This window comes from Sciurus vulgaris (genome assembly GCF_902686455.1).
Source record: "Sciurus vulgaris genome assembly, chromosome: 8".
Lineage (NCBI taxonomy): Eukaryota > Metazoa > Chordata > Mammalia > Rodentia > Sciuridae > Sciurus > Sciurus vulgaris.
In genome coordinates this window covers 5,394,438-5,409,237 of record NC_136468.1, presented here as the reverse complement: position 1 = coordinate 5,409,237, position 14,800 = coordinate 5,394,438, and the positions used below count along the sequence as shown (strand labels likewise).

General features: G+C 35.6%; 1 protein-coding gene across 20 annotated transcripts in view; it reads right to left on the bottom strand.

The window, feature by feature from the left end:
* The window catches only part of KMT2C (lysine methyltransferase 2C), a 266,222-nt gene that overhangs the window by 98,201 nt on the left and 153,221 nt on the right, over positions 1-14,800 (bottom strand). For 19 of the 20 annotated variants that reach the window (XM_079151029.1, XM_079151018.1, XM_079151036.1 and 16 more), the window contains 5 exons: positions 11,824-11,993; positions 11,559-11,710; positions 10,470-10,586; positions 9,546-9,623; positions 7,957-8,675 (listed from right to left, as the gene is read on the bottom strand). In XM_079151029.1, coding sequence (XP_079007155.1) covers positions 7,957-8,675; positions 9,546-9,623; positions 10,470-10,586; positions 11,559-11,710; positions 11,824-11,993 — 1,236 coding nt within the window. The remainder of the gene's footprint in view (positions 1-7,956; positions 8,676-9,545; positions 9,624-10,469; positions 10,587-11,558; positions 11,711-11,823; positions 11,994-14,800) is intronic. The other variant, XM_079151034.1, reaches the window with a different exon arrangement.

Here is a 14,800-nt window from a genome sequence, read left to right as displayed (position 1 = left end):
CAACACTTCGTTTTTCTTCGAGCATCTATTGTCTTTTTTTGCATCAACATATCCCATGAATGAATTCATCCGTAAACAATGCACTATGCTATAAAATACACGAATCCTACCAATTGTGTCCTAGAATTTCCTCACCTATTTAAAAAAAGGGTGGTGGGGCAATGTATGCAATGCACTATACACTAGTAAACTACCAACAAACATAATTAACCAATTATATCCCAAGTTCAATTCTGCAAATATGTCAATGCAATTGACACAGGTACATTAAAATAGGTCAGAAATCATTAGGCAGGGTTTATACATATTATTGTAATTGTTATAATAAAATGATTATAGCATACATTATAGACTATGAGTTTTCATAGGTGTTCCACATCTGGGAAGATGGGACAAAATGTGCTAAAAGCAAAATGTAACCATCGGCAAACTATATATTATAGAGCGCTAAACAGAACCAATTTATCAAATCCTAGAAATTTTAAAAAATACTACCTTGCAGAGTCTGAATTAGATCTGAAGAATAATTATTTAATTTCAAAAAATTATTTAAAGTTAACATTAATCTTCTTTCTCCTTGAAGCTGATTGCTCAGGTAAATATACCAACCAGGGAAGTATATAGGAATCACAAGTCTATGGGGTGGGGAACCGGGAATGGCAGGTATGAGTAACTCTCTATTAAAAGTCAAATTCTACTGCTGGTTATTAAATGTAACCAATGTCACTACTAGAGGCCAAGATCATCAGTTTTAAGAACAGACAGAGGATGTTTGGTACCTCATGGGCAACTTCACTCCTCCAAGTCCTAAGTCAAGCCTGCAACCCCTGCCCCATCCCAACATTTGGTGCAAAGCCAACACTATTACTAAACACCCAGCACAGCTGAGGGAGAGTAAAACCACTTAAGACGTACACCAAAAAGGGAGATAACTAGTAAGGGAATCATAAGACTGTGTTGTTCGCCTTTTTGGTAAATACATTCACTCAGTCCACTCTAAGCTATGAGACTTAGAGTGTCATTTGTCTTTCTGGTAAAGGCATTCACCCACATCCAGACATTTTTATGTCTTACAGACTTTTTTTTACATAAAGATGTCTCAAATACTAAACTGAGTTCAGTATTGAACAGAATGAGAACTCACACCTGATCTTAATTTGATAAGACACTAATAAAAGTATGGCAACGGCTGTCATTAGCCTTGGTCTTCAATTATTTCAGAATATAAGTGTAGTCAGTACTCACAATGGTTTCAGCAATGGCTTTAGATATATCTCTCAGGGCTCAAGGAAGGTCTTCTGTTCCTGTTTGTGTCTTTGGTTTTGCCCTTCAAAGGGTTGGACATTTTTTAATGTTTAAAACTGGCTTCCTGATGTTTTGGACAAGTGCTTGTTGGACTTTAGTCAGCATGGGATCTTTTTAGAATTTAAGTGTTTTGACTTGAGGTAGAGCCAGAGAGTATACTTAACAAACCCCAGGTCACCAGGTGTCCATGGAAAGGCTCAATCTTCACATCCTCCAGAAGCCAGGTCTAAGACTACAAACCCGCAGGGTTTCCCCAGCTCCCTCGGTTTTCTCAGTTATCCTGTGGTACCCTCTAGTGTGGCATGTTATCACACATCCTGTATGAGATGGCTATTCAGTAACTATAAACCTGCACCCCCACTACGGGGCATTTGGGAACCCTACATGTCATATTTACTATTATGAGTGTGTGACGTGGTCAAGGGCGGCACCTGTTTTCACTGGTGCATTTCAGCAGTCATTCATCAGTCTGACTGAAGGACTATCACTCCAGAGCTACATATAATACACATCTCACCCTTCTCAAGTCTCCATTCTCACAGTTATTATCTGCATTATTCTGTAATTCAAGAATAAGGGGCATTTAAAACAGGCCAGGTGCTTTATATGTATTGTCATTAAATCCCAACAAAAAAACCATATGCTGTTCTTCTACAGATGAAGACATTAAGGCACAGTTTCACAAAGTAACTTGCTCTGTATCACACTGACAACACTGTGAGGATAAGGGTCTGAATCTAATAACTGAGCTATGAAAAATTTCATGCTGAGTTTATTTATCTTTCCAAGTACCAATTGTTAGTAATATTTTTGGAAAATTGTGGTATAAACAAAAATATTTCTAAAAAGTTACTTTTTAAAAAATACAGCATTGTATTTCAACCAGAAGGCATGGGGCAATCACCACTGTCAGCCACGATGCAGCTGGCCTGCTCCCCAGGGAGGATATCTGTTCACTAGGAAATCTTTCATGGGTCCTACAACAATCCATCAAACATGTGGGTTTTACCTCTTAAGTATCCAAGAATGGACAATGAAAACAATCCAGGGAAATTGTGCTTTACAGAAATACATAATGTCATGTTATAAAAACCGTGTTTCAAAATTCAATGTTTTAATTAAAAGCTAGATTGAAATACACTTATTTCAATTAAAATCTGAAAATGAAACAACTTACCGAGAACTGAGTCTCTCCTCACTCAGACAGTATGATTTACAATCTAGTTTTAATTTTAAAAACAAAAATAAACCTCAAAAAACTTCAGTGCTAGTGGGGCACAGTGGTACATGCCTATAATTCTCAGCAACTCAGGAGGTTGAGGCAGGAGGATCTCAAGTCCCAGGCCAGCCTCGGAAACTTAGCAAGATCCTGTCTCAAAATAAAAAATAAAAAGGGTTGGGAAGGTAGCTCAGTGGTAGAGCACCCCTGGGTTCAATCCCCAGTTCTTCAAAACAAAAATACAAAACAAAACAAAAACCCACTACATGATTCTTTGCTAAGGGGCCTGTATTTACAAATCAGAAACAATGTCTACAATTATTAAATAAATTGCTCCCTTGTAATTCTTAACAAAACTATAATCCCCTATAGCTCATTCTTCTGGGGCATGCTTTCTTCTCACAGAAATAGATGATGAAACTGATACATTAATTTGAAACAGTTCCCTTAAAATGCTACTGCAGTACCCAGGTATGTTATTAACACTGTAAGGTATATAATAAAATTATATAAATTCATGAAAATTTTTTAAAAACTCAGTTCACAAATGGGAAAGTAGTTATGATCTACTGAAGTACTACCTTTACAAACTTATTATAGTGAAGAAATTTCACCTTCTTGAGAACACCCTAGAGAATATGATATCAGAATTTATGCAAATTCCTAAGCTCTCCATATACAATAGACATGAACAAGAAAAAATGGCAGAAAGCAAAATTCAAAAATGAAGAATTCTTAGAATTTGACTAAGCTATAAAAATATATTATCTTTGTTTTTTTTTAATAAAATTTTCTTGAAAATCATTTTAAAATCCATAAAATGTTTACAATAGATTTTTCGGGAATACCATGAAAGCAATCAGTACATGAAAGTATCTGACATAGATCACAGCCATGTGGCTTACTATTGTCTCAGAATTTCCAAATTTGAATGGATAAATACAATTGTGAAATGAGACAAGTGGAACAGAAGCTGAAATATAAACCAAGATGATTTGATATTATCATTTTTAAAAATTTCCTTCCTGGTCTGCAGAGCAGAGGAAGGAGAACTGGGGTGGGGAAGGCGAGAGGCACTGAAAGAGAATTCCCCAAGTTTTTTATAGTATCATGTTTCATACACTGGAGCAGGGGAGGAGTCCAGTAAGGTAACAAAAAGCATCACATGTCTCTAATTCAGGATTCCACTTCCATCCAGGGCTATGGTCAAAGACATGCTCAGAGTCTGTCTTTGAACTGGTCTAGGGTGAGGCCTTTACAATGATGATTTGATGAGGGGGGTGTTTGGTGATATTAGAGATTGAACCCAGGGGTACTCTACCTCTGAGCTACATCTCCAGCCCTTCTGCTTTGTTTGTTTGTTTGTTTGTTTTTGAGACAGGGTCTCACTAAATTTCTGAGACAGGCCTTGAACTTGCAATCCTCCTGCCTTGGCCACCCAAGTTGCTGGGACTACAGGCAAGTGACACTGCTCCCAGCAATAAAATGATGCTGTAAAAGCTGTAAAAGCTTGACCTACCCAAAGCCCACTTGTGTAGGAACCACCGTGGCTGCCCCTGAGAAATGAGGCTGGTTTCTCTGCAACTTCCCAACATACTATGAATAAACAAACCATCAAGAGTGTTCCATGGAGCTTTGCCACCAGACCCTGGCATCTTCAGCTCCAGCAATGTGCCGATATCTTTGATGTTATGCTGAGGTAAAGCAGGTGCATTCCAGTTGTGACAAAGTCTCTGTTCTGCCCTCTCTGTAAGCCTCCTGCTTCTAATTCAAATGACTAGATCTACCTGGTCTTACAGTCACCCAAGACCACGTGTTTCTACGAACCTAATAAACTATACTCTGCAGTTCTGGACCTGTCGTCCTCCTTCTTCAGCCTCACGGTATCTTGAGACTATATTCATACACTGGAATGGGACTGTTCCAGAACAACCCCTCCGCTCAGGGTATTACTGCATGTAGCAGGGCCAATAACCACTTTTCTACAGTCCTAATGCATATTTACCTATAAAACTACTGAAAAATGATATACTAAAATTTTCATAAATGCATAACTTAAAGGACAAATTTGCATGTTATTGCTCCCACTACTTTCCTTGCCCTACTTCCTGTTAATTTTTCCTCCTTATCTTTGTGAAATCCTGTGTCTAAAATTGGGGCGGGGGTGGGAGGCAGGTCAGAAAACAAAAGTAATCTTATTCTATGAACAGACGTAAGCCTAATTTGTTATTATTCCTGTAGTCAGTCAGATTCTAAAGTATGTATTTGAGATACATCTGACATATCTCAGAAGAAAATAAGCATCAGGTTTCTCACTAAATAGCAATGGAAATTTTACATATAAAAGGGAGGACATAAAACACTCAACTTTAATACTAAACTACTTGTAAAGGAAAAAACAATCCTCTGTGGTTTGCCCTTTGATAACAAACTCCCAATGCTTGAGACAAAGGTTCTATTTCCTGTGTGCTGACCTCTCAGATTCAGAAAAGCCCCTATGTGGCTTGTGTGTATGGGCTATGAATCAAAAACTCAGACACTGAAAATACTCAGTGACTTGTGCAACAAAAGGTCCAGAAGTGGCATGGTTTAAAATGTTTCCCATTAGCCAGTGGACAAAGTAGAATATTTCAGCTTCACTCCTTACACACAGTGAGATTTTAACATTCTTAGCTTATCTTGAATTTTTCCAGTATTCTAATTCACCAAGAATTTGGCAACTGATGTTTTCATATATCTCAACATGCTTTTCCTAAGTAGCCACTAGTCATGCACAGCTACTAAGCACTACTAACAGGGCAAGTCAGAACTGAGAAGTATTTTAAGTGTGAATAAAACACAAGGCAGATTTCAAAGATTTATCATAAAAAAATATGAATTATCTTACTCATTTTTATACTAATTAAATGCTGAATATTTTGAATATGCTATTAAAAATACATTAAAATTTAGTTGTCAGAATATTTAAAATTATACATATGTAACTTGCATTATATTTACATTGAACAGCACTGGTTTATCCTTATACTGACTAATTTATAGCCCCAGATAACACTCAATAATGTGACCGCTAGCTATCATATTAAACTTTAAATCTTTCAGATTTTGTTTCTAATTAAAGTATGTATTCAGTCAACTCTTTCTCAAGGAAAATTAATGTACTGTACTATGAAATCATTAACATAAACAAACAAAGATACAACCATTATGAAACAGGATTTAATACACTAGATATGCCATTCTTTGGGTGGTGTTCGTCATATGGTGAAGACTAAAGAACTGCAGACGTCCAACCAAACATGGAAATGCAGGGATGTTGACAATTAAAAGTCGCAGGAAACCAAGCTTGTATCACGATCATTGTGGTCAAAATCTATCTTATATTTTTAGCCAATCCCCGCTGCCAAGAATTTGTAAGGTAAACAATAAATTAAAGCAGAAATGTCAAAAAAAATTGTGTAACAAAATAATGGAACTTCAGTATTTCCAAAATACAAACATCACTCCTGTTATGTACAGAATATCATGACCCAGGCTGGGGGTGTAGCTCAGTGGTAGAGCACTCCTCTAGAACACTATGGCCCCCGAGCCTCAGCAATGGAAGTGCCATTGGTCCTGTTCAATTCATACTACCGTGGTAACAGCAGTACATTAGCAAGTCATGAAGCACAAGTAAACATTATTTTGTTATATAACTAACACCAAGATTAGAAAACTAGAAAGCCCATGGGAGGAAGAACATAGCTCCAAAATGCTTATGAGGGTAGCAGCAAATGAGGGCAGCAGTAATGAAACAGTGTCAGTTGAAGAAGGATAGCATCAGACTGGGAACGGAAAGAACAACAGAACTAGCATGCAATAACCCGGACGTGGCTTACAGAAGGTGGGGTGATCTGGGAAGGAAATATGCACACACAAATACAATTATCTTGCAACAAAAGTCAACAGAAAGAATAGTCCCAATGTATTGAATCTGGTTTCCCTGATGGAACAAAAAGTCTCACTAAGCAAAGATTTAGTAAAATTTAACAACAAAGTTTATGATCTTTAAAGAATGTAAATATCTGAACCAACGTAAAATTGAAATTCAAATTTCTATTGCTAAAGTGTTTTCAAAGTCAGAACTACATGATTATTTTCAACAACTTTTTGAAAATAAATATTTGAAAAAGGAATTCATTTGAGAAGAAAAATCTCTTGGTAGAATAGAAATAAATATCAAGGAAAATACTTAGAAAAAAAGCACATATATAAAAGAGTTTTAGTTACTGCATATGTCTTCACCACACAGAGAAAGTTAAATTCCATGTGATGCTTTGCCTCTTGTGTAATGTATCTTTAGAAAATAAAATGTATCTGAGATTCACTTAGAAGAGACTAATTCTCACATTAAAATGAAATCAGTTTTAAAAATTAGTTCTGTAACTCAAAAATTAGCTGATCAAGATTAATGTATTATCAACATAAAAGTCAAACTGTAATCATTAAAAACAATTTTAAAAATTATACTTAAACCTACAAATTACTAGTATGACAGAACATATCTGTTTGATACCTTGTCATTTTGAAAAATACTTTAGAAAGTAACAACAGTGTAAATCAATAAATAATTCATAGCTACAATACCTACATTTTGCAATGTCTCACTTAAATCCCACTTAAAAAGAACTGCAACTCATCCCTAAAAAGTATCCTCACTACTTAAAACAATGATGAGAAGGGTTCCCTTCACTTCTTGAAGAGCAACAATACAATTCAAAGATTTCTTCGTGGAACTAATGAAGTAAGTCCTAACTTGAAGAAAGGGGTGGGGGAATCCCACAAAAGAGTTAGCAATAAAAACATCAAAATGAGGGCTGGGGAGATAGCTCAGTCGGTAGAGTGCTTGCATTGCAAGCACAAGTCCCTGGGTTCGATCCCCAGCACTGCAAAATAAAAAAAAACCAAACCAAAAAAAAAAAAAAAAACATCAAAATGAGCAAATTCCTGGCATAAAAAAAATTCCTCCATCAATCTTGATGCTGGTGCAGTTCAAAATGCACACACTAAATAATATCAATAAACAAATATATTGGGATGGGACGATAAGTGTTAGTTACTGTATACTCAATTTTCACTGTTATTTAAAGCTCTATCATTACTGTGGGTACAGAACTAAAAAAGGTTTTAAAGTGCTTTGTATGACAAACTATAATCAAAGAAATCACATTTTTATATCCCAACTAAATTGAAATTACAAATGAGATTACTTTAATTACATTTTTCATTAACATCATTTTCTAAATAATGGTGCAAACATGTAAAGCAACATTAACCTGAGTTCTACTTGGGGATAGAAAAGTAGCCCTCCAGATCAAAGCTATACATGGACTCTGTTATTTTATTTAATTGTTCCAACATCTTTTCTGTCAACATCATTAAAATTGTCCTACCTGTTTGGATCTGGGTCTACCAGGAGAAAATTTTCTTTTGGTAATAGCTGGTTTACCCATGCCAATTTTTGGAGTGACTGAGATGTAAGTTGTTGGCATGATATTTCCAGCAGAGGAACCAAGAGTCGAAGGGTAACCGTGCAGCATGGCATGTGAAGGCAAGTCTGAAGCAAGTGTTGGAGAGGAAGACAATCTTGCCTTGCTTGTGTCTGCTGCTGATGAAAATGCTGCCACAGCCTCTGGTGGCAACTTCACAGATTTGTCTCCATGACATGAACCCTCTTTGATACAACTCTCCACTGCAGGAGTCATTTCAAAGTCCATGAACCCAGTGGAGGATTCAGAATTTTCTTTCTGTTCCATTTTTTCTGGCAACCTTTCTGTAACCAACTGTTCTTTAGAACACAATGAAGTACTTTCCTCACTTGAGGGCACTAAGGCTTCTCGTGGAATGGTGACAGACTCAATGACTGAGTTTGGAAGCCTTGGTTCTTCTTTGAATTCCACCATCTTGGATTCCTCTAACAACTGCAGCTCCTCTTGCTGCAGAATGGTCTGCTGTGGGAGAACGTCAGTGCTCTCTGTCACTTCCATTTTTTCTTCATTTTGATCTTCATCTTGAATATGCATCACTTTGGATGATTTTTCCATTTTTTCACCACAAATTTCATTAGAAATTTCATTTTCCAATTCAGGATTCATTTTATTGTGAGATGATTCTACAAAATCAGAACATGTTATATTAATACACAAATTTACAAATATCTAGGAATATATAAATGTCAATAAATAGATATGAATACTTGGTTAAATCACAACTTATATCAGAAGGCATTCATCAAGAAAGGCAATTATTAAGTTAATAAAAGTAAAAATATTCAAGGGCTTGTGGATTTGAATCAATCACAGATTGTGTGAAAACATGGTTGAAATATGACCCTAAGAGCTTAATGTAATTTCTGGAAAGAACACCAAAAGAGATTAATAATATAATTTTATCATACGCACCCAACGTTTTGCAATGTAAGCACTTACAAAAGGACCAAAATTATGTAGGTTAAGTTATCATACACATTTTGCAGCTAGAAAAAAGACGACCAGTGATACTGTGTAAGGTGTCCAAGGTAAAGATGAAGACTGATCTACAATATCTAGTAAAGATATTTTGCAGACATCCTGTTGTAGTGGACTCAAATGAGAAATGAACACAGATAGGAAAGACTAAACCAAAAAGACTTATTCTGCTTAGCAGTTGTACCCGTCAACCTACTCAATAGATAGTTTGGATGTAATTCTTGTTCTTCCTCATAATCATGCCCTAAGACACTAATCTTAGCAAGCTTATAAACATATTAAATATTAGAAATACACACAATCACTGACTGATAGATTTAACCCAGTCTTTCTTAGAAGTAAAGGTCTCAACTGGCATGAAAATAAAAGGCATTTATTCTAAATGCCCTCAAGGTAATTTTTAAATTTCATTAATAAAGTGAATTAAAAATTCACTGGACAATTCTTTGAATCTGCACTATAAAGGGATTATCTTGTAATTTGATCAAATGAAATAGTTTGAATATACGGCTTACCCGAAATGAGAAGATCGTCTGTATCAAGACTTTCTGAAGGATTATTTTTCTGCTTTTCTTCAGTATGGACTTGAACTGCTACAAATGACATATTAAGGAATTTCTAGCAAGGAGTCAAAATTTCTCTAACATTGCTCTCTCAACTAATTTGAATAAGATTTATCTTTGTTTCCAATATAAGCACAAAACATACATTACCAACGAGCACAGGAAAATAAAATTAGAAATCTGTGTATGTATATGAGCTTTACTATAACTATTTCGTATTATTCTTCACTTTACACATTTATGAAGTATAATTTTTCATGAGAGTTGTTAAAATGTACTAAACAGATTTCAAACAAAAATCTAAGGTGTTTTATGTATATACAACCTACATAATTTAACATAACAAATATCAGAGAATTTCTTATGTCCATGATTTAATTTAATACGTAATTTTCTAACAGCACTCTCTCTCATTAACCACAGATCCTCACTTACAGTAACAGCTATTATCTATACTGCAAAAACATGCAATACCATTGAAACACCTCACAGTAGGATTGCTGAGATATTTTAATACAATACGTTTTTCATTATCTCAGCATGAAATACCTTACAATCAGCCACAGCTCTAGTTAGCAATTACATCAAATCAAAAAAAAAATGCTTTTGAATACAAATCACTTGATTCCTAGAAAAGTACATACTTATTAAATCTAGATTATAGCTCAACTAGTAATATTACACGCCCCTTCTCCTATTGATTTATAGCAAAGATTATTTTTTCCAAAAAGTTCCTCTCTAAACAATTTCCTAACTGTCCATATCTTGGCTAAGTTTTATGCAGGGTGCTCAGATTTATTAGACATTCACATATTTAATATACACATATATATCCTTCAAAAACAGAATATATTCCATCATCACAAACATGCTTACCATCTGGAACAATTCCAGGTGTGGACTGCTGATCAGTGACATCTTTATCAACTGCTTGCTCCAGAAATATCATTTGGTGATCTTCAGATCCTTCAACTTCCATTTCATTGTTATAATCTTAACAGAAAATTATTAATTCTTTAGCTTAGAATGCGTTTTTCTGTTTTTGCTTACGGAGTAAACAATTAATGTCTTATTCTGACAAAAGTAAACTATCACAAGAAATGCCACAAGTTTTTCTTCTTGAATTACTTTTTTGAACCAAATACGTATTTATAGTTTTTAAAGCATCAAAATTATAATGTATTAAAAGTAATCAGTTATATATATCAATTAAAAGTATATTTTATGGGCTTGTGATTGATATAGTTAGTTCACTGAATCTGATCCCCAGCACTACCAAAGAAAAATCTGTATGTATGTAGTACACATTGAGATAGAAACACACACGTGCGCACGCGCGCGTTACTGGCATTTTCTTATTTTTAAAGGATAGCCCACTACTGCATACTGATGGCATGCTAGAAATAAAAGGTTAGTAATTAAGATGGCTACATTAAAGCACCTTCAGGATGATAAAATAGAACTTTTATAAAGGTTGCCAATCAGATTGGTGAAAATGAAAAACAACCTAGTAAGTAGGTATACTTCTTTACCTTCTGCTGAAAATCTTATTATGCTTACAACAATAGGATACTGTTAAAATATGCTCCATCTTAACAGAATTTTGGGCCCAGGAGATAATTAACACTTATGAAGGGTTATAAAACACTTATTTTTATAATCTAAGACAACTCAGATTATGAAGGGAAAAACTAAGCTTCATGCCCACAGCTAAGGAAATGGCTTAAAGAACAAAACTGAAGGAAAGCATATAGACCTGGGTCCAACCATGAAGCTATGAAGGAAACTAGATTTTTCTTCAGTCATTCAATTCAGAGATGGCCCAGACAACAAGCACACTAAAGGTTAAGGTACTGATAACAACATGGGATCTGATGTGCAGGATCCCGTCAATATGATTAGAGTAGCACATTGGTGACCATCTGGTACAACATTGTAAAGAAAACCCAAAACTCCTGTGTTCACCTGTAGTGAGTTCCTCCATCTCTACTCCATCGCCTGGCTGTAAGGGATCCATCTCAGCTCCTAAGTGTTTACAATACATGCAGATATACTCTTCTTTGAGCTGAGAGTCCAGTTCATGATCTGTTGGCTTGTCACATTCTAAGTGAACCCATCTGCAGTGATAAGTATATTTAAATTAAAATGTCTAATTCAAACTCAAGTTAGTATCTAGGGAAAGGGGAGGCAAAGTTTGAACAAAACAAATGGAACAGTTGCACCTTCTTACCTCTTGCATATATTACAATGGAGCATGTCTTTCTGCAGTTCTGGGTGGTAGCACTTTCCACAGAAAGGACATAAATTATCCTGCTGTTGGTAACAAGCGTCACATATCAGGCAATTGTGATGCCACTGAGAACTAGACCGTGTGCCACACTCTACACACATTCTGCAATTCTAAACACCAGGAAAAATAAAAACAAAAAAAGTTTGTTATACTTTTGTAATTCCAGTTCTAATGTAAACCTTTATGAAATCAATGAAAACGCTGTGGATTATACATTAAGCTTTAATTTTCATGTCATAATATTCAGGGTTGAATGCTTTGGAAAAAGATTTTGTTTTGAATGACACCTGGCTTCACAAAATTTACACTAAAACCTCCAGGTAAATGTAAATAGAGGATGGGGTCATCCAGGAAGATATAAACGTGGAAGAAGGAGACTGAGAACACAGTGACACAAACTTCAAAAATGAAACATTATATAATCAGGAAGTGACTTTTGTCAAATAAGCCTACTCAATCCAATATTGGCCACAAAACCATGCTACTTAAGTATTCCATTTGCTTCCCGGTAGCTTAGAAACTAAAAACAAAAACTCTAGCAAAATAGCTACTCCATGTGACTCCCTGCTTGAAATTGTGAAAATAGTCACTGCACATCAAAATTTAATGACAGTTCCAAATATTTTCAGAATAAAGAGTAGCCCTATTCTAACCAAAGCAGAACTTGCTGTGAAGTACAAAGCCAGCCAAAGGTAAGCCGAAACCTTTACTGTGCCTAGGAGCTAGCCAGGGCTCTACAAATTCTGGGCACAAGGCTAGTAAACTATAGGAACCTCACCCACCCTGACTTTCCAATCTAAAACACCAATAAAAAGGAACTTCATCTTTTCAAGCTGCTAATATAATCACTCAGAGACAGATTGCTGGCACAGTGGCACAGGCCTGTAACCCCAACCACTTGAGGAGGTAAGACGGAGGATCATGAGGATAGTCAGCCTAAGCAACTGGAGAGACCCTTGTCTCAAAACATAAAAAGGGTTGGAGATGTGGCTCAGTGGCTATGCTCCCCTGGGTTCAATCCCTGGTACAAAACAAAACATCACAGATCTATTAGCCTTACAAATTTAAAATAGACAAACTAACTGATGCAAAAATCCTAGATAAACTATCAAGCAGATTCTAATACCACATTAAGAAAACAATAAACTACAAGTGGGATATATAAAAGAAACACAAGGATGTTTAACTATTAGAAATATGTACTAATAAAGTTTAGCACAATAGTTCTGAAAGGAAAAAAATTACTGCATAGATATTAAATAAAATTCTTTGAGGAAAAAAAAATCAAAACCACTTCCCAATATAATTTCTTGAGAAAGTAAAAAATGAATTGGGGGTGAGGTGCTAAAGACAGAGCTCAGTGGCAGAGCTCTTATCTATGCATGGCCTAGGACCTGGTTAGAGCCTCAGCATTTCGCGCAGAGGGATGAGTGCGAGGAAAAACACACTTCAGTTCTAAAGGTAACATATTATTCAATGGGGAACACAGGAAGAACTCCCACTAATGCCAGGAGCAATGTACAGATGCCTACCATCTCTACTACTCCTTAATATGGTGCTGGGGCCAAGGCAAACTTTGAAACAAATGACAACAGAGGCATAAGACAAGGAAAAGAAACGTTTTTAATTCTATTTGCAAATGACAAATAATATACTTGGAAAATCCTAGAGAATTTATAAATTCAATACAATAATTTAACAAAGCAGCAAGACATAAAATTAGTATGCAAGTTAACAATTTGCATATACAAACAATAACCAGCTAAGAGATGAGAAAATCCTACTTATAACTGCAACAAAATAGATATTTAAGAATAAACTTAAGATGTTAAATATCTACATGAAAAAAAATCATGACACTCCTAAAAGATACAAAACTAGACCTGAGAAAATGCAAAGACACCCATGGTTCTTTTTTTGTTTTTTGTTTTTTGTTTTTTTTTTTTGGGGGGGGGCATTTATTTACTTAGATGTTCATAGACCTTTATTCATTTATTTATATGTGGTGCTGAGAATCGAAACCCAGTGCCTCACACATGCTAAGCAAGCACTCAACCAATGAGTCACAAGCCCAGTCCCCATTGTTCTTGATTAGGAAATCTTATCTAGATGCCATTACTTCCTAAATCAATTAACAAACCTAACCTCTAATCCAGAACTCTGACTTGGAAAGGAGGACAATACATGGAACATTAGATCAAGAGACAATATTAAAATATGGAAGTTACATTAGATGAAAATACAGTACTGATGAAAATTTTGAAGTTGAAGAGACTTCTATTTTTGTAAGAATATCCCTATTATTAGGAAATACTGTAATATTTAAAGATAAAGGGAACACACACATATGTAACGTATTTTTAAATGCTGGACAAGAATCAACTGATATAACACACAGGAGAGTGGTCATGCACAATGATAACTGTAAGAAATGCTATCAATAGATGGATCTAAATAAATGGCATATGGATATTATTTTTATTTCTTCACTTTTTTTTTTTTTTTAACCAGGGATTGAACTCAGGGACACTCAACCACTGACCCACATCCTCAGTCCTATTTTGTATTTTATTTAGAGACAGGGTCTGAGTTGCTTAGTGCCTCACTTTTGCTGAGGCTGGCTTTGAATTCTCATACCTCCTGCCTCAGCCTCCTAAGCCTCTGGGAATACAGGCATGCGCCACCATACCCGGCTATTTTTTCACCTTTTAAAGTTCAAAATAACTTTCAACTAAAAAAACCAAAGTTTTAAAACATACTAAAGCACGCATTCTTGAGAGAGAAAAAGGGAAAAGAAACTGGCCTTGCATTGAAGATACACAACAAGGACCCAGAGAAACACCTTTGTTCTAGCCCAGCAGAAAGCAGTCCCTTCTTGACTGGCACCCCTAAGGGCACACCTACTTGCCTCAGCATC